Source organism: Sporothrix schenckii (genome assembly GCF_000961545.1).
Source record: "Sporothrix schenckii 1099-18 chromosome Unknown Cont44, whole genome shotgun sequence".
NCBI lineage: Eukaryota > Fungi > Ascomycota > Sordariomycetes > Ophiostomatales > Ophiostomataceae > Sporothrix > Sporothrix schenckii.
In genome coordinates this window covers 1,871,742-1,894,992 of record NW_015971145.1, presented here as the reverse complement: position 1 = coordinate 1,894,992, position 23,251 = coordinate 1,871,742, and the positions used below count along the sequence as shown (strand labels likewise).

Here is a 23,251-nt window from a genome sequence, read left to right as displayed (position 1 = left end):
TAGAGCTTCCGACTATTGCCTTGTCCTCCTCTGTAAATGTCGATAGCCCAAAAGCTGATGCAGATCGTCGGTCGCTCCTGTCGTAAAGGTGCGCAAAGGCAATTAAGATTGGGGGAAGGCGCTAAGGGGCCACGGACCTTCCTGTGGCACAGTGGGCGCACGTCACGACGATCAGCTGGTCACGTGAATTGGCGAATAAGCCATCTCTGAGCCGCAACCGCTAGGCCACTAACACCAAGGCTACATGACAGGCCTGAAGTAATTATCGTGGATTCCCAATACTGTCTCGCCAGATGACAAAAGCGGTACAGCACATTAGCTTTAGAGATTTATTTCCCCCGTACTCCGTATATAATTCGTCATTTACGAGAGGGGTAGGGCGAGAGAGAAGCTCTTGGATAGAATAGTCACGGTGTATTGGGACATGGCGTTGCTGCTTGTGTACGCCCGTGATACGATGTACAATGACACGTCATGAGCTGGAGCTGCATTGTACTTTTTTCGTCACGGCCGTACTTGACGTTTTGTTCTTACTGGATATAGCAAAGTCTCGCAAAAGTGAATTAAATGTATATGATTTGAATCGACTTTTTTATGGGGAATATAATTGCTTTTGTTGTCGCTAGCTTTTTTTTTATTTATTTCAAATATTTCTAACACATTAGATGGACGTCAATTATAAAGAATGAAAATTATTCATTTTCATTGTTCCTAATAATATTAATATTGGTTTTAAAAAAAGAAAGACGAAACAAGCCCAGGCTCTAGGACTACCGTCTTCATCACCTCAACTCTGCCCTCTTATCACTCCGTGTGACCTTATGTTTCTGGGCTTGAACTGGTCTGGGCCTGAACTGGCATCGTATTTTCCGTTCAGCTTCCTCGCAGGATGTCTCTCCTTACTTTTTGTTTACGTAGCTGATCTATCGCACCTGTGAAGCTCCGTATATTCCAGCATATCTCCAGCGGGCAACAATTCCACCGACTTGTCCGTTTGATGTTGTATTAACAGCCGACCCCACATATCCCTAGACCAACGGCCGCTCCCGAGTGCTGATTCCGCCTCGAAAACAACAGAGTAAGCCCTGTTCTCTCCGACGTCCTCACAATTGTCACCGGCGCAATATGTCGGCTAGATCATACCTTGTGCCAACAGACAGTTTGTATTCCTTGGTTGCTGTTCAATATTTCTGCCCCCACGTTGCTCTGCATATCCCTTTCTTCAATATTCTTGATTATCTTACCGGAATTGGACCAACGAGAGGTACTCGTCGTCCATGTGACCACCCTTGAATATTTTGATGGGCCTCTTGGGCTGCAATTTCCAAATGCAGTATTTGGCCGAGTAACCCCGGTTGGTGTTGCGCAACGAACCTCGTATCCCTGTCATGGATGCCTCTCGTTTGATTCGTTCAAGTTGGTTCATGTCGCGCAATCGTTGCCGCCATCCATCCACAAAGTCCAAAGCGCACGTTTGCTCGCGTTTCTGTATCTCCAGTATCTTCAGTCTCATCGCCCTCTCTAGTCTCTTTAGTCCCTCCTGTTTCTATATCTATTGTCCAACTCCAACGTGCCAAGGTGCAAAAAGAACAAAGAACAAACGAACAAAGAAAGAACAAAAAGGTGGAGGTTCTGGAGGCCTGTGCGTACATCGTGTGTCGCACTATTCCTTCTCCCCCTAGAAGTAAACAAACCACGTCTTGGCGCTGTACGCTATTAGACGCTCCCTGTTTCTGGCCACCTCTCCGTCGTTTTCTATTTCTTCGTGGGACTTACACCCAGCTGCGGTCTTGGTAATTTACTTTGCTTGTTACTTTCTCTGCTTTTGTTCTTCTTTGCTTCTTTCATCCCTTTCTCGACGACAACATGGCGATTCAGCCTTTCAGCGCCTTTGGCCTGGCCAACACGAGTTTGTTTCTGGTATGCATCCATTTTCCTGATTCCCTTGTCCCTTTTGTATTCCTTTTCAGTTTCGGTTTCATTCCCATGCCCATTTGCTGCTCTCGCTCACAAGCCCCAGGTCGTGCTCTACTTTGCCTACAATGTTGTTTACAACCTTTACTTCCACCCGCTGCGGCACTTTCCAGGCCCCTTCTTGCATCGAGCCACGCGTGCAACGTATATATACCGCACGATGTGCGGCAAGATGCCCTTTGACGTCCTGCCCATGCACGACCGCTACGGGCCCGTTGTGCGCATCGCCCCCGACCAGCTGAGCTTTCTGGATGTTGCCGCCTGGAAGGACATTTATGGACGGCGAAACGACCTGTTGAAGGGCGGCAAGGCTACCAAGGGCGATCTCGGAGACGACGAGGACATTGCTCGCATGCAGAAGCAACAACAACAGCAGCAGCAGCAGCATTGCGGCGTCGACGAGCTCAGCAAGGACCCCCGCATGTACAGCAACGCCAACGTGCAAAAGAACATCATGTCCGAGTCGCGCGCCAACCACGCCCGTCTGCGCCGCCAGCTGCTGCCCGGCTTCAGCGAGCGCGCCATGCGCGACCAGGCGCCCATGATCCAAAAGTACGTGACCTTGCTTGTCCAGCGCCTGCGCGACATCGCCAACCACCCCTCGGGGAAGAGCGCCGACATGCTGTGCTGGTACAGCTGGACCGCCTTTGACATTATCGGCGACCTGGCCTTTGGCGAGCCCTTTGGCTATTTGGCGTCCGGCGACAACGACGGCCGCCAGCCCTGGATCGACGCCATGACCGCCGTCTACACGGGCCGTGCCGTCTTGTTTTGCAAGCTCACGAGCATCACGGGCTACGTGTTCCCGCTGCTGGCCCGCCTGTTCCCAAAGGCCATGAAAGCCCACAGCCAGGGCGGCATCGACAAGATCCGCCGCCGCATGGCCCTGGTGGACCGCCGCCCGGACTTGATCCAAGGTCTCGTGGAAAAGAACGAGCAGGACTGGCACTCGCATCTCACCATCCAACAGATTGCGGGCACCGCGGGCATTCTCGTCATCGCCGGTTCCGAGACAACAACCAAACTCCTCACGGCCACGACGTATTTGCTGCTCAAAAACCCCGAGGCCATGGCCCGTGCCACGGCCGAAGTGCGCGGCGCGTTTGCCTCGGCCCAGGAGATCACACTGGTCACGGCCACATCGGCCACGATTCCCTATGTCTTGGCGTGCATCAACGAGACGCTGCGGCGGTACCCGCCGTCCGCCACCGGGATGCCGCGGGTAACGCCGCCGGGTGGGGCCATGATTGCCGGCGTGTTTGTGCCGGAGAACACAACGGTCGCGTGTTGGCAGATGGCAATGAACTACGCCGACGGATACTGGGAAGCGCCAAACGAGTTTCGGCCTGAGCGGTTCTTGGGCGAGAACAAGGCAAAGTATGCCAAAGACCGGCAAGAGGCGCTGCAGCCGTTCTCTGTCGGGCCGCGCAACTGCATCGGGCGCAACATGGCCTATGCCGAGGCCCGTCTGGTGCTGGCACAGGTGCTGTACAACTTTGACCTGACGCTGGCCGAGCCTGAGACGCCGGACTCGCTCGACTGGCTGGATCAGAAAGCCTATGTCCTCTGGGATACGCCGCCAATGCGAGTCGTCTTGAAAGAGGCAGCAGTTCCTGCGGCGGCAACGGTCAAGTAAACACAAAAGAGAAAGCAAGCAGTCGTATATTCATAGATCGTTTCATTTCATAGCGCGTATTAGAACAGATCGTACTGACGTCCTTCATGATCTTGTCAACCTCAACATCATCCCCATCATCATCGCTGTCTCCTTTGCAGCTCGTCGCTTGCATACCTCTGTAGGCAATGCCATTCCCTACGGGAACGTCCCCTTTGCGGGACCAAAGTAGCCCCGCTCCGGCAACGGAAGAATGGCACCGCCCTTCCCGTCGATGCCGGCGCCACTGACAGTGTTGCCCCACCAAGTCAGGCTGACCGGGTTGTAGCCAATGGCAAAGAACATGATGAGCGCACTTACGGCGACACCGGCCGTCAGGGCCGCCGACAAGGTGTAGTTGTAGCGTTCCCACCAGGCGAGACGGTGCCGGGGCAGCCAATACATGAAGATGAAGCTCAAGATCATGCCGGGCGTCTTGTACGACATGTTTGACGGGGCCCAGTGCTGGATGCCCTGGATGACCAGGACCGGGTTGAGCCAGAGCAAGGATCCGATCGTGGGGAAGAGAGTTGCGTCTAGAACACGGAACACGCGGGCCGACAGCACGCGGTCGCGCAACCAGACGCGGACACGGGGCAGATAGACTGGGCCATAGCCTTGGCCGATGAGGAACACGAGGGCGATCAAGAAGCCGATCAAGAAACACCACTTGAACAGCGGGTAGAGCGAGCCAAACATGCGGTTGGAGCCCAAAAGACCCCACATCAGCGAGCTGGCATACAAGGGATTGCCGTCGTTGGCACACGTAAAGCGGCTGGGCTGGTTCGGAGTACACAAACCCTTGACGTGGTCCAGAATGAAGTTTTGGGTGGCAACGGCAACAAAACAGGTAATGATAATGGTCCCGATCTGCGAGCGGAATACGGCACGGGGCGCAATTTTGACATAGTGGCCCATTTTGTTGTCCTGAACGTAATTGTCGCCGTAGCCAGCGAGGGCCCACGAGCCGAGCGTCTGAGCGAACAAGAAGGCGTTTGGGTTGCCCGGGAGCAGGTAGCCCGTTATGACCTGGATCAGGGAGCCGAGGCTCAGGTTGGTGCCGGTGGTGGCTGACAAGAACGACAGTGGGACAGCAAACACCAAGTTGATGCCGAGCACCAAGAAAATGAGCCAGATGGGCGTGTTGAGCGGGTAGATATGCAAGAACACAATGGACACGACGACGGCGGCCACGAGAATGAGAAGGAACCACCAGTCGGGGACCTCTTTGTAGCGGGCCATGAGGCGGCTGTGGACGTCGTTGGCGCCCTCGTAGTTGCCGCGGCCGTAGCGCAATCCCTTGTAAAAGTTGACATAGGCCTCGGACACCGTCTTCCACTGGTTGACCATAATGTACAAGAAGTACACGGGGTAAAACGCAAAATTGGCGCCCACCGTCAGGATATAGCCGGCCGTGTAAAAGGGCGGCGAGTATTCCTGGTACAGCGAGTCAACAAAGGTGTTGTTGACAATCACGTTTTTGACGTCGAAGACGGTGGCGTTGTTGGTAAACGCGTTGGACGAGTTGATGGGCAGGTAGCCCGTGTTGTACGAGTTGCTGTAGTAAATGCCCAGGATGACCATGCCGCCCAGCAAGCTGCCGACGTACATGGTGGCCGTACTGAAAAAAGGCTGCGCGAGTGCGGCGTACGACGACGTGGCAACGTTCCAGTCAAACGTCGTGATGGGGTTGAACAGGCCAAGGCCGAGCGACGAGCCGGTCAGGATGGCCAGCGTGAGGTTGTTGGGCGCGATCCAGGTCATCCAGTTGAAGGTGGACAGAGCCGTGAAGAGATAGCCGGGCAGCCAGTAGTAAAAAAACATGCCAAGGGCACAGTAGCAGAAGAAGCGGTAGCGCGAGATGGTCCAGCCATGGGCCGACTCCTGGTGCTGGTCGGGCCGCGTGAGAGCGCGGTTCATGGCGATGATGGGCAGAACCGTGGGCCACAGGGCCTTGACAGGGTAGACGCTGAAGCGGCGCAGGTAGCCGGCAAAGCCCATGCCCATGAGCTGCACAAAGAACGTGAGCATCAGCTGGTAGCCGACCGTGATGAATGTTTCACCGTAGTACACGGGCGAGCGCTGCACCAGGATCATCGTGTAGGCGTTGGTGGTGTAGATGGCAACATTGTAGGTGATGGTAGCAAACATTTGCTCCTTGAACGTCCAGGGGCCCGGGTTGAGCGAGAGGCGTGTTCCGGCAATGGTGAGGCCCCAGTCGGGCAGGACAAACTCGAGAAACTTGGCGCACGGGTAGAGCAGGATCTGGATGACGGAGCCGCTCAGGCCAATCGACGGGAACCGGCTGTTGAAAAAGGTGGAGACAAAGGTGCCGATGACGGCCCAGCCGATCCCCAAAAAGTAGGCGCGGATGGTCTCGACGTGGGTGCTGTCGTCGTCCTGGGGGTCGGCCACGGCACGGACGCCCGGGTAAGGCGAGGAGTGGCGCAGCATGACGGCGTCGATTCGCAGGTCCCGGTCGTAGTAGGGTCCGTACTGCTTGGGACCCTCGGTGACGAGGCGCTCCATGCGTTGGCGCATGTCCGACGGGAAGTTCCAGTCGTCGCTGTGGAAGCGCAGGCCCTCTTGGACAATCGCGTAGGCCTCTTCCTCGGTCATCTCGCTGACGAGACGGCGGATGTACTCTCCTTCACCATTGGGTGCCAGCTCGGCGAGCAGCTCAGGCGGGATCTGGTCGCCAATCTGCTCGTGGGCGGACACCCGCGGCGGCTGCTTCTCTTCGTCGACGGCAGAGATCTCTGGGGCCCCGAGCACATCCACCTGCGGTGTCAGCGGTGAGGGCCCGTCACCTGGTGAGGCCGCTTCTCTAACCGGGTTGACCATGATGGGTGAGGGGAAGAGACGTCGGCGAGTTGCAAAGCGGGAGAAAGGGACAAAATAAACAGGAAGTGGATTAGCTGAGAAGCGGACACGAAAAGCCACGGCAGTGGCGATCGAGGTTCCCGTCTGAGGAACTCGGTGGCACGCAGACTGGAAAGTGGCGTGGCACGAGAGCTCTTTCCCTCTGTCTTAACTATTTCTTGTGCTTGCCCCTTCCAGTTTTGATTTGCACCCGTCGCTCCTTCCCGTGTGGGTATTTACGTCTACATATATAGACAGGCAGGAACATTGCCGTCCGTACTGGAGTAGGTATATTGGCCTCGGAAACAAGACCAGAAAGGTGGTCGGGAAGGTAGTGTGGGCAACCAATAGCCATCTAAGCTGCTGCAGTGGCTGTCATGTGTTGATTTACAATACGCCGGCACTGCTTGTCGCTGTGAAGGATCTGGCGTGAAAATGAGGGGAAGGAGCAGACGAAAGGAGGGGCCAGACGAGAAAGGCAAAAGAGGAAGGAGATGTGCAACGTTAATATGGCGAGTGCGAGGTAAGTGTCGGGAAAAGAGGCAAGGAGCAGGAGATGTACAAGAGACACAGCAAATAGGAAAGGGCGATGGGACGTGTTGGGACCAAAGTGCCGGCAAGTACCATTTGTGGAGGAATTGAGCCCTTGCAAGAGGTCCACTGAGGAGAGAGCAAGACGCACAAGGATCAACGTTTCCTGCCTTACGACTGGACGGGGGTAGGATGCGTGCGCGTATGAGGCGGAAATATCGAGGTATCTCGGCGCGGAACGTCGTTTATCGCCAGTTTGCTGGCGGTAAGGTCCGGTTTGTGGTCACGCCGTCCACAAGTCTGCATGCTAATCTGGAGAGAGAGTGGAGTGTTTTGGTGGGAGCGTGGATAGCTTCTCATAGAACCAGTTGGGTGGGTCGCGCTTTCCGTGTAGTCATCATGTAGGACAGAACGGTTAGATTGCGACCTTCCCCGCGTCTTCATCCTTTTCCGGAAGGTGCTTTGCGACAAGGACGTCGTCCATCGTACGTGGGCAACGAAGTACTTTGTAGTCCGAGGTAGTGGCGACTCAGTGCGACGGTGTCTCGTAATACCAGTTGTCTGCGAGCCCTGCGAGGGCCGGGCGGTTCTTTCCAAAATACGTACTCCCGTCCGACTACGACGGCTGTATCTGAGGCAAGCGCAATGGGTCGGCAAACAAGGTCTGGAAGTCCGCCTTTTATCTGCTCTTTATTCTGCCGAATATTGCATCTTTGGTGTCATCATCAATCATGAATCGATTCTATGGTTCCCACGCAGGGTCATTATGTACGTAATCGTGTGCTTTTTTTGCTTCTTCTTCACGTAGCGCCCTGCGCTCTCCTAATGGCATTGTCGCAAGGACCTCCTCCCTCCTCACTCCTCCGCTACTGGACTCGCGGCTAATTGGGCCCCCAGTTACGCAAAAATGGTTCCGTCATAATCCTTGCCGTCCAACGGATCGCTCAGCGTGTAGTTGCCCGTGCACGCATAGGCATAGTTGGCGAGCGCAGTCGCGTTCGCCTGGCTGTGCAAAAAGTCGTCCAGCGCACACAGGCCGTCCGTCCGCCCGGCACAGGCGCCGCCGCGGATGGTGTGGAGCGGCAGGATGCCGTTGTTGAGGCGCAGCCGAATGAATTTGTGCGGCGCGCTGGCGCTGCCGTTGGCAGCGGCCGCGGCGACGCTGGGGTTGCGGTAGACGGTGGTGTGCTCCGTCACGGCCGCCGGGTCGGCGCTGGCACAGCCGTAGACCTCGGTGACGAGGTGGCCGCCAAAGGGGGTGAGGTGGGACAGGACAAAGTTGCGGTTGGGGTTGGGGGGCCAGGCGTGCGCGCCGAGGGGCGGGGCGTCGCGCAGGTAGTCGAGCGACATGGCCGTGAGGACGGAGATGATAATGTCGTCGTGGGTAAAGTCGGCATAGAACTTGGCGCCAAGGGGGAAATCGTTGGCGTTGTCGGTAATGGTGGCGTTGACGCTCGAGTTGCTCACGGAAATGTACTGGTTGGTGAGACGGGCCAGCAGCTCCTGGAGATAGCCAATGCCCTGGGCGCGGCCGGTCGGGTTGCCGTACGAGTAGTCGTAGTAGTACTCGGCGTCCAGCGTGACCTCGAAGCCGGCCCACTCGTCGAGCGTAAACAGGCTGCAGAAGCCCGAGTCGCCGAGCGCGGCCGTCTCGTAGGCGCACAGGCTCTGCATGGCGTAGGTGTCGTTGGTGGTGAGGTTGAAGCCGGCCGGGACGTACTTTTGCAGGCGCGCCGTGGCGGCCGTCAGGTACGAGGCGACGTACGGCCACATCTCCTGGTCGCCCAGGTCGACAATGGGCTCCTGGCCGTCGTTGTGGCAGCTGTCGTAGGAGGCCAGCGTGTTGTTCTCGGTGCCGCCCTCGGGGATGACGACGACGCGGAAGGGCGCCGTCCAGTTCGAGAGCGTCGGGTCCGGCACGGGGACCGGCTGGAAGGAGGGGCCGAAGAAGCCCAGGGCCCACGAGATCTGCGAGTTCCAGATGCGGCTCTGGCTGGTGGTGCGCAGCACGGGCTGGCTTGACGCGTCCAGCGCCGCAGGGCTGCTGGCGTTGTAGGTAACCTGGCCGGCGGTGGCGTTGTACAGCAGACGGCCGTAGCGGTTCCAGAAGCTGACGCCGAGGGCAAACTCGGTCTGGGCGCCGATGCCGGTCAGGTAGGACTCCGTGAGCAGGTACTCGTAGTCGTTGAGGAAGGCAAGCGGGCCCGTGAACGAGCTGTTGGTCGTCTTTGTGCGGGCGGCGAGCTTGGCGGCAAACGCCGCATCGTTGGGCGCGTCGTCAAACTCGCCCGTGCCAAAGCGCTGGGCGTGGCGCTGCAGCAGGTGCGCCTGCTCGAGCGCGCAGCCGGCTGGCACACCGACGTCGTTGACACCAAAGTAGTCCTCGTCGTTGTCGGCGTAGGGCGACAGCTGGCCCCAGTAGCGCGAGATGACGTTGAGGTCGGTGGCCAGCGAGCTGCCAAGGGCGCTGCCGGCCATGGCCAGAGAAAAGAGGCCGACCTGGCACTTCATGGTGGGAGCGACGGACGAGGCGGTTGGATATAGAGAGGGAATAGAAGTGAGTAGGAGAGGATGTGAGAGAGGGGAGAACGGTAAGAAAAATGTGCTCTGCAGATCGCGAGAAAATAAATTGACCAAAGACTATTTCGTAGAGGATGGAGCTTATTTATACGCCTGCACAGTGCCGATCCCCGTTGTGCTGGGCTGTGCTTACTTTGTGAGGTAATTGATGTCGGAGGCGGTACAGATACACATACAAAGTACTCTGCAGCCGTAAGCCGGCCGTGGTCGGTGAGCGTAGATTGATTGACTTGCATCTCGAGCTTTGGCCTCAACGTGACTATTGATTCTCTCTGTAAAGCCTCTCGCGCCTTCCCCGCCTCTCAAGTCCTGTTCGTCCCGTCCAGTTCATCCCGTCCTAGTCCCACGTGCGCCGATCTTGCGAGAAGGGAAGGCGATGCGACATGACTGCAGGCTGGAGGAAGGAACGAAGAAGGTGTGATGCATACCAAAAGAGGAAAGATGATGATGCATTTTCCAGTGGGATGTAAAGACGCAAGAGCGGAGAAAGAGTGGCTCGAACGGATTAGGAAAGACCTCTGCTGCAAGCGCCGCTGTCATCAAATGCCTCGTTCGTATTGACCGAGCAGCGACTTGCGTTTATGAGAACATGGATGGCCAGATGGTGCCCCGTCCATCTCTCTGTCGAATTACGACGCTCAGCCGGGTTGCCTCGGATGAACCGGTGCGTAGTTATGCACCGAGGAAGCTATTGACGAGCTATGCCAGTCGTATGCCCGCCTGACGTTCTGAACCATGCCTTGCTTGAATACGCTTGCCGTTTAAGATCGTATTGGGACTCGTAGAAAAATAAAAGAAGCCTTAACAGGACGTCCCAGCACAGTGCTGCCTCTTGCGCCGGCCGGCTTCGGCGGACAATGGCATTTGCACGTGTAGGTTGTGCCTTCCCATTATTGGTGCGGCTGGGTACAGTACGGCGACGACGCCGAAGCAGGTGCTACTGGTGGTCGGCGCTGTCCGTGTTAGCGGCTTTTGGCGAGAGCTTATTCTACGGACAAGGAAAAAGCGACAAGGCGACAAAGAAAGAAATATACAGACACGAGAAGGATGGGAGAAAAAAAACCGAAACAAGTGGAAGAACGGAAGATTGAGAGACATATGACAATGAGAAATAGAAAACAGAACTAGGAAACAACACTGCACAAAAGCTGGTAAATTAATCCCAGGTAAAGTTTTGGCTTTTGGCTGACTTTATGTCCCACACTATGATCCACTGAATCCACTGAATCCACTGAATCCACTGAATCACCCGCTGAGCCCAGTAGCTGTCGGGCTTCGTCCCGCAACGTCGCCCTATAATTAGAGAGGACCACACTACGAAATCATAGCTTGTCTTGGCTGCCTTACAGCGTGTAAGTCAGACATGAAAATTTCCTAATCGGGCTACATCGCGACAAATGCGAAAAGTACGAAGCAGACGTCAAGTGCTGAACATTGGAGAGTTGGAGATGTGGTGTAGCGTCGAATTATATCTAGTGTTACACACAATTATTTGGCGCATTGAAAAGACATCTTTGCTTGCACGGTGACGTGCCATGTGTCGACACAGAACGTTTGACGAAATGAGGCGAGAAAGACCACGGCGAGCAGAGCATTGTTTCATTTTTCACAGAGAAAAGAAGGACCATCCCCCTCTTTTAACATTCTCGAGTAGTCTCCTATCTTTCTGCTTTCCCTCTCCCTTTCCCTTTCCCTGTCCCCCGTCCGCGGCTCCGTGTCGGCTCAGACCATCGTCTTCAGATCGGCCTGGCTAAATGGAAAAGCCCCTGATCATGCAGATGGCGATCATGGAGTGTAGGTCAAAGCTAAGGAATAGGTTGGTGAGAGATCAAGTCTCGTAAGCACAGCCGCATCTCTGCCAGTCCCCGGCCTTTATATAGACCGCGAAGTGGAAACAGGAGTTCGTACCAGATCCAAACACGCCAAGGCACGGCAGTTGGCACTGGGCACACAACTGGAACGGGAACAGCAAGCCCCAACTCGCCAGTTTCTCATCCATGGACCGTTGAGCGACAGGTATATCAGTTTCCTGGTTTCCGATCTTCTGATTTTCTGGGTTTTATTCTCCTTTGCCTTTGTTCTCCACACTGACCACAGACACCGCTGTGGAGGGACAGGGAGACGACATCGTCGCTAACATTGTCAGCATGCTGCAGCACCACCGGCCGAGGGCCCTTGTCGCCTTGGCCTACCTCCTATTTCTTATCAACCTCCCCCACGCCGTCGCCGATGCGCAGTGCTATGCCGTCAACGGCCAAAAGAGCTCCGGCACGCCCTGCAACGCCGCCGCCACCGGCCAGTCGGGATCGCATGCCGCCTGTTGCGACGAGAGCAAACAGGAAGCCTGTCTGGCCACGGGCGTCTGCTTCGCCACCCAGCGCTCCGACAACAACACCTTTTGGGCCGAGGGCTGCACCGACCCTACCGGACTCGACCCGGCGTGCCCGCAGTACTGCGGCACCGCGAGCCCCAACATTTACGTGACGGCCGGCACGCCCATCCAGCCCACGTACACGGTGATGTCGTGCGGGGGCAGCGCCTGGTGCTGTTGCTTTGACAGCTTTGGCAAGTCCTGCAACAAGACGGACTGCTGTGCGCAGAAGAACTTTACACTGGCGCGGGGACTGGGGGCCGTGGTGCGGCAGTTTACGGCCGTGCCGACGGCCGACAACGCGTCGACGACGACAGGGGCCGCGTCATCCCCCACGGGCCGCTACGACGGCAACGGGGGCGGCGGCCGCTTCAACTTCGACCGCAGCCAGCGGCTGGTGACAGTCATTGTCGCCGGCGTGCTGGGTGCTCTGCTGCTGGCGGCTCTGGTGGCCCTGGGCTTCTCGTACAGCCGGGCACGGCACTTGCGCCGCCAGGTCGATCGGCTGCAGCAACAAGAAAAAGAGGCGCTCCTCATTGCCTCGTCGTCGCTGCCTCCCTCGTCGGCTGTGCCCTCACCACTCTCCACGCGCGTACGTTCTCTCCGCATCAACACACAAGGACTGGCCGGCCACGGAGGCGCACCCCATCCCAGTGCCATGCAGGACGAGACGGTCTCGCCCATGTCCCACGAACAGTTGCATCATCTTCAGCAGCAGCAACAACAACAACATCAGCAGCAGCAGCATTTGCAGCAGCAGCAGTACAGTGCTGGCGGCATTCGTCGCAGCTCTTCATCGAGCGTTCACCAGCCACCGCCACCGTTCACTCAGCAGACACAGCCATACCAGAGCCAACACCAACCATATGTTCAGCAGCAACTCAACGGCTTCAGTTTCACGACAACACCGCGGACACCGACTTGGAACCACACGGGCTCGTTTCGCCACAACAGTGTCGACAACAACATGACCGGAGGCGCACTGGGACCCCAGCACGGACACAGCAGTGTACATGGGAATGCACCCAACACGGCTGAACTGGCCAGCCCCATGCCCGTTACTGAGCTGCCCGCTGAAAAGTACACCTACTGAGGGATTGCGGTCTGTCTTGTTGGGTAATGTCGATGCGGCGATTTGGCGCACGGAGGCCCCTATGTAATTTTTTGCTTTTGGTCTTATTTTATACCTACCACAGTCCACTGAGGCAATCCACCCTGCTCTGCTTTCTCCTGACATTTCTGGGGTATTTTAAACGCGCTGGAAAGCATTGGTGCGGTGCGTATGAAACCGGCAACGGCGGTGCGGGTGATTTTGTATTACAAAATGCGGGTCAGGCAAGACCAACGCAGGGCGGCAAAATGGAGAATCCGAGGCTGTGTCTGTAGCAAGTTAAAACTAGGCTTCGTCAAAGAGACTGCAGACAGTCGAGCCGGTTGAATTGCTGAGACACAAGACACAGGATCAAATCGTTTCCCACCACACACACACACACACACACACACATTCGACCTTGTCGGTTTCGTTGCAACGTGAAAATGATATTCGCTGGTATATGCCGCATATGTTACCTAACCCGTTTTTGTGTCGTGTGCTGCTGTCTAGCACACCCATTATGAGCTCATCATCTCGCATCCGCTCCGAATCACGCCCACCAGTGCCCCTGTTTGCACCGTCTCGCCCGCGCCGCTCGCGACCCGGTGCTCAATGTCCGCCAGCCCGCTGAGCCACGCCACCATCACCTTGGGGCTTGCCTCCACCTTGACAATCTCCTCGGCCAGCGCCGTGACGATGTCCGCCAGCGCCAGACCGCGCGCCACCTTGAGCGCATTAATCGTGTTGAGGCACGACGTGACGTCGGTCGTCGTCAGCAGCGTCTGCAGAATCTCGTGGACCGCGTCTGGTGGCGGCGCCGCAATGCAGTTGTAAATGGTCTCGGTCGTAATCATCTCGCGGACCACGGGTGCGTTTTTGTCCTTGTCCTTGTCGTCGTCCGGGCCACGCAGCGGCGTGCTCGACGCGTGGCACGCCTGCAGCACGTTGAGCGCGCGCCGCATGTCGCCGCGGCTCAGCGTCACCAGCGCGTCGGCCGCCGCGGGCATGATCTGCACGCCCTCCTCGTCGATGACGCGGTTGACCAGCGAGCGAATGTCGGCTTCCTTGAGCGGGCTGAACCGGAAGCGCGTGCACCGCGACAGCAGCGCCGGCGACAGCTTGTGCGCGTAGTTGGCAATGATGCAGAACCGCGTGTTGGACGTGTACTTTTCCATGATGCGGCGCAGGGCCATTTGCGCCGTGTTGGTCATGGCGTCGGCCTCGTCGAGGATGATGAGCTTGAACGTGGCGAGGCTGGCGCCGCCGTTGCGGCCACTGGCGCCTTCGGCACCCGTGCCAGCACCAGCCCCAGCACCTGTCGCTGCTGCCGCCGCCGGCTTGGCGGCAAAAATCTGCTTCGTCGACGCAAACGTCTTGATCTGCTCCCGCACCACGTCGATGCCGCGGTCGTCGGACGCGTTGAGCTCCAGCACCATCTGCCGCACATTGGCCGCGCCGTAGATCCGCCGCGCCAGCGCCAGGATGGTCGACGTCTTGCCCGTGCCGGGCGGTCCGTACAGCAACAGATGCGGCAGCCGGTTCGAGTCGACAAACTTGTTGATCGTCGCCAGAATGTCCTGGTGGCCCGACACGTCGGCGAGCGATACGGGGCGGTACTTTTCGACCCACGGCAGCGTGTCCTCGGCCTCGACAGGCAGGTTGGCCGCCGTGCTGCGCTTGCCCTTGCTGCTGTTGTCGGCGGAGAACTTGATGTCGTTGCGAGGCGGATCCACGTCCATGTCTTCGACATCTGACATCGTGGCGGTTGAGCGGGGGCAGATGTATGTGATGGAAGGATGGAAGGGATCGGTGGAGGAGTCGAAGGGTGAGTCAAGCGAGGTCGGACTGACGAGGTTGCAGATGGACGCAGGGGAGGTCAGCTTGACGTGGGCGGTCGTTGTCGTAGTGAGGTTGAAACGAGGCTATCGTAGTGTCGTCGGAGACTCACAACAGCAAATGCGCAAAATCGCGTCGCGTCTATGGCGGGCAGGCACGCGTTGAGTGGTTGCGGAGGAAGGCGCTGGCCCGTGCACTGTCACGTGAGTGGTCACGGCGAACTTGGTTGCCTCATCTCGCAGCTACCTTTCTTTGAAAATAATGTAACTAAATATTCTTCTGTTTTCCACTTTCTCTCCTTTTCTTCTTTTTCTTCCCTCTTTTCCCTTTCCTTCATTTTCTTCTCTTTCTTTCAATTCTCTCTACATTGATTAGCGCTAATAAATCTCGAAACGGGACGACACAAGTCTCTCCACAAGCCAAGCACGCAACGGTAGGTCTGGCATTGCGTGATGACGACTTCCAACACTTTGCACTTGATGCCAACAGTTTGTGTCGTTGCCCATAGTTGATACGTTGGTATTGGCTACGGATACTACTGTACTTGTGACCAGCCGCGACTCGTCCTCCATCGAGGTCACCTCATCTCACATGGACCGAAGCGGACAGTTTGAATACCGTGTTTTAGAGTCGACCCAAGGAGGCGGTCATCGACTTGAATTATATATTATGTTTTCGGTACGGACGTACAGAGTATATTGCTCGACAAGGGACCGTGACCTTTGCATGTCACATGCCACCTTCCAACCTCCATCCTACGCTCCATCGTTTCACTCGCACAGGCGTCTCGAACATCCATTTTCTCACCAAAAGACAATCCCGGCCCATTTACTGGCCGAAGCCGTACTGGTGAGGGGGGTTGAGGCCGTCGTTGACCTCGACGGTGTTCTTGTAGTAGGAGGGGTTCTTGTTGCCGTACCACTTGCGCTGGACGCTCTGGGCGACCTTGCGGCCGTGGTGCTCGAGGCACAGGTTGGGCTTGGGGTAGACAGGGAAGGTGGGCTTGCTGTTGAAGACGCCGTCGTACGACACGTTGTAGTAGTGCTTGGCCAGCTTGTCGGGGTTGTAGGTGCGCAGCTTGTCGCCGGTCTTGTCGGCCACGACCTTGTAGACGTTGGCACCGACGTCCCAGCGGCCCAGGGTGGGCAGGTCCCAGTTGGCCTCGACGGTGGCGATCTCGCTGTAGTGGTTGTAAAAGTTGTCGTCCTCGGTGCCGACGAGCTCGGCGGGGACGGCGTCGCCAATCAGGATGCCGAGGATCTTGTTCTGGATGCTGTAGCTGGAGTTCTCGTCAAAGGTGATGAGGACCAAGGTGTTGTCCATGAAGCGCTTGTCAGAGAGCAGGGGCTCGAGGAACGTGCGGGTCCAGGTGCCGGCAACGGTGACGGACGTGTCGTGGCCGTCCGAGGTCATGTTGGGGGTGATGAACATCCACTGGGGCAGGGTGCCGGCCGCCAGGTCCTCGTAGAAGCCCGTCAGGTTCTTCATCTGCTCCAGGCGCTTCTGCTGGTTGGTGTTCTGGTCGTAGAGCACGGCCGGGTTGTGCTTGCGGACGTAGTCGTTGGCCTGGGTCTCCTGGTTGACCCACGCAAAGCCCTCGAAGCCGGCATACGGCATGTCCTCCTGGTACTCGCCCCAGCTGATGCCGGCGCCCTCGAGCAGGTCGATGACGGAGCTGACGTTGGCGTCGATGAAGTTGAAGTTGTCGTTGTTCATGCCAAAGTAGTCGCCACCAATGGCAGCGGCGTAGTTGGGCTCGGACGGGTGTGTGACGCCGAAGTTGTTGGTCAGCTTGATGCCCTTCTCGGCAAAGAAGGCCAGGTTGGCTGGACGGTTAGTGAACATCGCACATGGGACACAGTCGTCGTCGACGGAAGAGGAGGCTACTCACGGTCACCGGCAGCAAGGGTGTAATCGGTGTTCTCGAGCCAGATGATGGCCAGACGGTCAAAGGCCTTGCCCTTGACGTGGGTGACGGGGCTGCGCGACGCGGCCGTGGCCTGGGCAGCGTAGACATCGCTGGCGGCCGTGGCGGTGTTCTCCACGGAGACGGCGACGGCTGAGACGGCCGTGGCCGCCGCCAGGAGAAGGGCAGGCGTGTACATCATCTTGAAGTCGTGCGGGATGCGACGGTGACGAACAACACAAGGAATGTAGAAGATGGGGGGAAAAAACGAGGGTGGGTGGTGAAGAGAGGGAGAAAAGGCGGAAAGGCGAAAAGAGCGTGCCGATCTTCTGAGCGGGCTGCCACGAGTTTATACAAAAGTCGCAGCAGCAGTGGAACAGGCACGGGCAATCTATGGGTAAGGAACAGGACCTTTTGGGGTGCCGATCGCCCGCGCCGCACATCACAAACAAGTCCTCAACGAGGAGGAAGTGGACGGCTAGCTACTTCAGCACAATGTACTTCGTACGCATGTCGTGCTAGGATGACCCCGGTTCTGTCGAGAGCGTGTTCGCCCATCGTCCGGTGTCCTGGGTTCGGCGACAACAGCTGCGATCGCATATTGGCACATTTGGTCCCCAGAAAACGGGTTTTGCTTGAATCGACACCGACCGAGGAGACAGAAAGGCAAGACGGGAAAACAAAAAGTGGGTTCCACAGTAGGGACAAGGCCACGCCCCCAGGCCCTGTCGTGCATGCGTCGCCTTGCGAGTGGCTTCCCGGCACGCTGCCAAGCCTTTTTTGTGCGTGGCCCTGTTCCTTTGGCTTCCTAAGCTTTTGTCTAGCTTTGTGTACCTTTTTGTTGTCAATGGACAGGAGAGCGCATGTGGAATAAGCACGCGGCTCATTGGCCAGCGGTGTTGCAGCATTCACTCGTCCGCCTTGGCCATGCGCGTATTGGTGTCTTAGTGCATCTGGGGCAATTTCTTTTATTTCCACCTGGACATCTTGTAAGTCGCCTTAACCAGGTATTCCTCCGTAGAAGCCTATCCAAACCGATCAAGACATTTACGATGTGCCATCGCTGAAGTTGTGTTTTCAGGACTGGCCGACACACGTTTTGGTAAAAACTGAGTTCAGACAACACGACAACTGCACGCACATTGGGAGAATGTGTCACGGTGTTATTTGAGGGGTGCCAAACATATTTCCCTGTAGAAGCATCTAGCAGATGTACTCCGTATCACAACACAGGTGCAAGTGGCCCTGAGAGCTTGACTTTGAAAAACGTGAACGTGGGGCGTGGACAGAGGGCTTTGCAATACCGGGTTACCTATTCGTCGTTGACTATGTCGTACCTAGATTGACACTATTGGTCTCCTCGGTTTCTCTCTTCTTCAATTTCGTTTTGCCGTTTCGTCGTTTCGTCGTTTGGCCTTGACTTGTGAGTTGCCCACATGGTCAAGGCAAGGTGTGGGGGCAGCATCCAAGCCAAGCATAAAGGTCGTTCGGTCTCCCAAAGTAGGAAGTGGGATGGAAGACGCCTGGAAATAACGTCAAAGATTGTATGGCTGCATGAAGCCATCCAAGAGTAAAGCGACGAGCAAAGCTAAAAGCGAGATGACAGCTGGGCAAGCGGGTCCTGGAAAGCCCCGGAAGGTCATAAGCGACAGTTCATGTACCCTGGGACAATTCAGTACAGGAAAGCGTATGGAAATATAGGCTGGCGATGCACACTTGAGTGAGCTTTTGTCCTGTTCATGGTCCTTGGTGCTGCCGATCCCTCGTGCCTTCTTCTTTTGGTGCCAATTCGTGAATGGGACTTACACGTGGTGCTGGTGCGGTTGCCGTATTGGTCCATTGTTGGTTGATGTGGGTCCACCCGACTGAGTGACCGACCGCATCGTTGACGAGTACGTCGTACGTCGTAAGCAGACAGACCCATGTTCCCGACCAATTTCTGATGTGCTGTGTAACTCAGTATGTTGGCGTTCTTTTTTTCTTCTCGAATTGGTCAAAATAAAATTAACGACTTGTCGACGAACGATCGCCTTTGAGAATTGCAAAAAACGTGGTTGCGGTTGTGGAGTGGCAAGGAAGGGCAGGAACGAAGGCGTGGATATGCGTGTGGCTTCCTATTGTCCAAAATAGGCAGTTGCACTTGCTGCTTGTCGCTGCGTCCTCCAGTATATGAGCACTTGGCAGCCTGCTTCAAACGGAAGGAGAGACTGTGTTCTCTGTATGTAGCAGGGGCGATCGAATGACGTCGAAAGTCGTGAACATGCACCAAAACACTTCACAGCGGGCTGTGAGGCTGCACTCTTACGAAGCCAACGCGACCATCCGCGCACAACAGACAGCATGGACGCCGCACAGGGACCGATGCCTCGACAGCAGCCACAAGCCCAGACTCGCCCCCAGAGTGCCAGTTCTAAAGAAGCTTTGAGGCGTTTTCCACATCTCTTCCATGGCTTCCATCCGTTTGGGAATGCTCCTGCGCTCCTAAAAGCTTCGTGTGGCGTGGCATGCTTGTCTTCACAGACGCCAAGTGCGCCAAGGGCGCCTCAATCGATGGCCGGGTGGGAAGATGGTTGGATTCGCCAACAACCGACAGAACGCCAGAAGTGAAAGAGATACCCTCAAACCGAGCACACCCAACCCATGACTCTGCCGCCTACCACACGGCGTGTCCTGCAAAAAGGCGTCCACCTCTTGGACCATGCACAGCGTGTCGTTTACGTTTACTTGACAGTGCACATCGGCGTCCGTCCCGGAGCCGACTGAAAATTTTCTGTTTCTTGGGCGACGAGATGGCCGCGTCTTCTACACACCGCCCTCGTGCAATCCGGGCACCGACAGGAACAGCATCTGCACGTTGAAAGGATTGACTTTGACGGCGCACCAATTTTGCACCTTCTCGGGACGCGATGTGATGCCGGCCTCCCATGCAAGACCGAGAACGTCTGGCGCAGCGGCACTGTAGCTCACAACGTCTGCGCCCAGGCTCATACTCAGCAGGTCGGTCCCGTTTTCGGTCCGGGATGCCGCATCATGGCTGGCCCTCGTCGCTGAACAGACTCCCAAATGCACCAAGTCCAACTCGACAATGCCGAAGCGGTAGCGCTGCGTGTGGCGCTGTGTCAAGTAGTCCTCGTCGCTTGGTGTCGGGGTGTGTGCTGTGTTGGATATGGTGCATACTAGTTAAAGTGAGTCGAGATGGCGCAAATTCAGGTGCTCTAAGGAGATCGTAGAGACGTAGAATATTGGCAGAAGAAGTACGACGGAGAAAGTTGAAGAAGAACCCAGCAGAGGTGGTAAAGTCCAGTTCGGTTAGCTGTCTTCTCTCCGACAAGAAAGCCAGGAATCGTGTCAACTGATTCAGCCATTTTCTGCTTTTGAATTCGATGACATTGTCGTCATGTCTATCCGGAAGATGCGATGAGTACGATCCTCCATACTGAAAACAAGTCGTGTCGTGCTGTATGTCTTGTTTCCTACGTCGTGCTTCTTGTTGCTATCGCAAGAAGGGAAGTTCACAATCGGCGTACCAAAAGCCGACTGGCGAGGCTGTCGTAGGCAGTTGTTCGGTAATTACAAAGTACAGGGCGCTGTTTCCAAACCACGCTGTAACGGTCGTTGTTAGCCCCCGAGGTCCAATCGGCCGCCTTCCCCAATCGGCCGCCTTCCTAATTCGCTTAGCATGGACGCATTGCACGAGGGGTAAGATAGCGACACAACAACTGACGACATTTCACTCCGATGTATCGGCAAGAGGGAAGCTGCGACCGACTCAAGCTCCCAACGAAACGTCCATTGCGGGAAGGGGCTGATGACCACAATTTACGATAGCCCCTGAGTTTGAACGAAGCCATCTTGTATACAACAACACTTACGACAACAACCGATCTGATACCACCAACATGAACGGCCTCTTGGACAAGACCAGCCACCGACAGCACGTGCCAATCCAACCACGCATCATCATCCATGGCGGCGCCGGCAACATTTCGCGGACGACGTTGACTCCCGAACGACGGATCGCTTACCGAGCAGCCCTGAAGGAGATTGTACGTTTACTTACTCCAAACTCAGACGTCTGTCCTCTAATGTCATGCTATCAAGACTGACCGATAGATTACGCGCACCAAAGAATACATGGCATCGGGTACGGCTGCGCCGTCGGACTCGTCGGGTCCGACTGCACTTGAGATGGCCACGTTCGCCATCGTTCTGCTCGAGGACTGCCCGCTCTTCAACAGCGGCCACGGCGCCGTGTTTACACGCGACGGGATCAACGAGCTCGAGGCAGGCATTATGGTATCACGGGGCCGAGCCAAGCGGGGGGTGGGCGTGATGGGACTGCGCCGGGTGCGGAACCCGATTCGGCTGGCACGACGGATGCTCGAACACGGCGATGTTGATTAGGGTGGGAGCGCTGGCCGGCGGGCGAGCCGCACAAGCCGCGAGGACAGCGAGGACATGCAGGGACCCAACATTGACTCTGGCGCCCAAGGCCATGCGCAGATTTATGGTGCAGCCGCCGAGGCGTTGGCCACGCGCTACGGACTGCCGCTCGTCGACCCGTCCTACTTTTTCACGCAGCAGCGGTGGGACGAGCATATACGTGCTCTCGAGGCCGAGAAACAAGGGCGGGCGGCCACGAGCTCCTGGTCGGCCAGCGAGTACCTCCCACAAGGCACGTGCGGCGCGGTGGCCCTAGACGCGGACGGGGTGGTGTGCTGTGCGACGAGCACGGGCGGCCTGACGAACAAGGTGACGGGCCGCGTGGGTGACACGCCAGTGGTGGGTGCAGGCTCGTGGGCGGGCACGTGGGCCGAGGACGGCGATCCGACGGGATGGGCGGTCGCGGCAGCGAGAACAGCAGGGGGTGTGCAGACGGCTCGCCCGGTTGTCGAGCTGTCTCGGGCTCTCTGCAACCTGCTGGCCGATTGTCTTCCGATTCCCTCGCCGACAGCCCTTTTTTATGAACCTCTATCGTCGACGCCATCGTCGTCCACAAAAACAACACGTTCCATCGGCCTCTCTGGCACGGGCAACGGCGACTCCTTTTTGCGCATCAGTGCTGCGCACACGGTCGCGGCCATGGCGCAGTACAAGCCGCTGTCGTTGGCTTCCGCGCTTTCGGCCGTGGCTGGTCCAGGCGGGTTGTTGCAGCAGAGTGCGGGCGATCGCTGGGGCCGCGCCGGCGAGGGCGAAGGCGGCATCATTGGTGTTGAGTCTGTGGTTGTGCACGACGACCGTGGCCATGTCCGGGAGGTCCGCACCGCCGTGATCCAGGACTACAACAGCGGCGGCATGTTCCGCGCTTGGGTCGACGATGCCGGTGAGGTGCAGGTGCGCATTTTCCGGGACAAGTAAGGTGTGCAGAGAGGTCTGAAACCTGTGTTGTTCGATCGTCGCCCGCGCATTTTATTATTGCATATCGTTGCATTTGGTCGTATTCGCCATGTATTACGTCTACGACACAACAAACATTTCTCGCCAATATCCACAATCCCTTTTTTTTTCCCGGGTCCACCGCACTGGGCGCAGTGATCTACGACAAGGTCTTGGAGACGGAATAGGGGTCGATTTAGAGGCTCAGCCCCGTCCCAGGCCGTCTCACCTTTTGTCGAGCTCGTCTGTATGTGCTGACATGTTGTCCTGTCGTATCGGTACCCTGTTTTCTTCCCTCGTGTTCTCCTGCTTTGCATCATCTGCTCGTATTTATTTTCTCTGTTATTGTGAATCTGCTCATCTCGCCAGGTGATTTTACTTGGCTGCTTTGGAAAGATGGGCTCGCACTGTTGGCCTGAGTTGGTTTCCGATGGAGTGCTGACCGTTGTGCCTAGCACGCGCGTCTCAGCCGCGCCATCAACCTGTCGAATTTGTCCACGCCCGCCACTAACCTGATAACGCTACAACGCCCAATTTGCATCCTCTTGCTCCTGTCATTCGTATAGGCGCTCGTGTCCTGACACCCTCATTTCGCCCCCCTACGCCCCTAAACCGTGCGCCGTTCCTTGTGGAGACCTTCTTGACCACAACCGTTTGGTTTTAGGTTTTGCTGGGTTGCCAGGGTTCTGCGAACACGGACGATTTCCTATTTTATTTTTATTTTCCTATTTCGAACGCCGCCTCATGTTCGTATTTTGGGTCTGCGAAGGTGAGTCTGCCTTTTTTGTGGTCCTCTCGGAAATCCTATTCTATGGTCTATTTTTGCCCATTTGATTTCTAGTTTTCTACCGTCTTGTTCCTTTTTCTAACCTCTCGCCTTCATTATCAATACAGAAGTGCACTCAGCATCTTCTTTTTTCTTTTCTTTTTCATCTTTGTTTGTTTCGCATCTCCTACGTCGTACATCGTCGTCGTACTTCCAGCACATCGCGTCACTCGTTTTTTTATTCTACGGCGTTCTTCAGCCAGTCCGGCCGTTCCGTCTCGGCTTTGCGTTGTTTTCTTTCG

The 23,251-nt window shown here is 56.6% G+C and overlaps 7 protein-coding genes across 7 annotated transcripts; 3 read left to right on the top strand and 4 right to left on the bottom strand.

Moving 5' to 3' along the window:
- Positions 1–1,866: 1,866 nt before the first annotated feature.
- SPSK_08965 (uncharacterized protein) lies at positions 1,867–3,610 on the top strand (the record flags this gene model as incomplete). Its single annotated transcript, XM_016735547.1, has 2 exons — positions 1,867–1,920; positions 2,021–3,610. 2 exons carry the CDS (start codon positions 1,867–1,869, stop codon positions 3,608–3,610), a joined length of 1,644 nt encoding a protein of 547 aa, XP_016587344.1.
- Positions 3,611–3,787: 177 nt separating this feature from the next.
- On the bottom strand, positions 3,788–6,472 carry SPSK_08535 (uncharacterized protein; the record flags this gene model as incomplete). Its single annotated transcript, XM_016735128.1, has 1 exon — positions 3,788–6,472. The coding sequence occupies one exon, from the start codon at positions 6,470–6,472 to the stop codon at positions 3,788–3,790; it is 2,685 nt and encodes an 894-aa protein (XP_016587343.1).
- A 1,446-nt stretch (positions 6,473–7,918) lies between these two features.
- Positions 7,919–9,532, bottom strand: SPSK_09071 (3-phytase; the record flags this gene model as incomplete). Its single annotated transcript, XM_016735651.1, has 1 exon — positions 7,919–9,532. One exon carries the CDS (start codon positions 9,530–9,532, stop codon positions 7,919–7,921), a length of 1,614 nt encoding a protein of 537 aa, XP_016587342.1.
- Positions 9,533–11,748: 2,216 nt separating this feature from the next.
- SPSK_09296 (uncharacterized protein) lies at positions 11,749–13,065 on the top strand (the record flags this gene model as incomplete). The annotated part of the gene is made up of 1 exon (XM_016735871.1): positions 11,749–13,065. The coding sequence occupies one exon, from the start codon at positions 11,749–11,751 to the stop codon at positions 13,063–13,065; it is 1,317 nt and encodes a 438-aa protein (XP_016587341.1).
- Positions 13,066–13,583: 518 nt separating this feature from the next.
- Positions 13,584–14,822, bottom strand: SPSK_09352 (replication factor C subunit 3/5; the record flags this gene model as incomplete). Its single annotated transcript, XM_016735926.1, has 1 exon — positions 13,584–14,822. One exon carries the CDS (start codon positions 14,820–14,822, stop codon positions 13,584–13,586), a length of 1,239 nt encoding a protein of 412 aa, XP_016587340.1.
- A 907-nt stretch (positions 14,823–15,729) lies between these two features.
- Positions 15,730–17,009, bottom strand: SPSK_09320 (acid phosphatase; the record flags this gene model as incomplete). Its single annotated transcript, XM_016735894.1, has 2 exons — positions 15,730–16,727; positions 16,793–17,009. The coding sequence occupies 2 exons, from the start codon at positions 17,007–17,009 to the stop codon at positions 15,730–15,732; spliced, it is 1,215 nt and encodes a 404-aa protein (XP_016587339.1).
- Positions 17,010–20,706: 3,697 nt separating this feature from the next.
- Positions 20,707–22,165, top strand: SPSK_09185 (L-asparaginase; the record flags this gene model as incomplete). Its single annotated transcript, XM_016735762.1, has 3 exons — positions 20,707–20,853; positions 20,921–21,154; positions 21,212–22,165. 3 exons carry the CDS (start codon positions 20,707–20,709, stop codon positions 22,163–22,165), a joined length of 1,335 nt encoding a protein of 444 aa, XP_016587338.1.
- Positions 22,166–23,251: the final 1,086 nt, after the last annotated feature.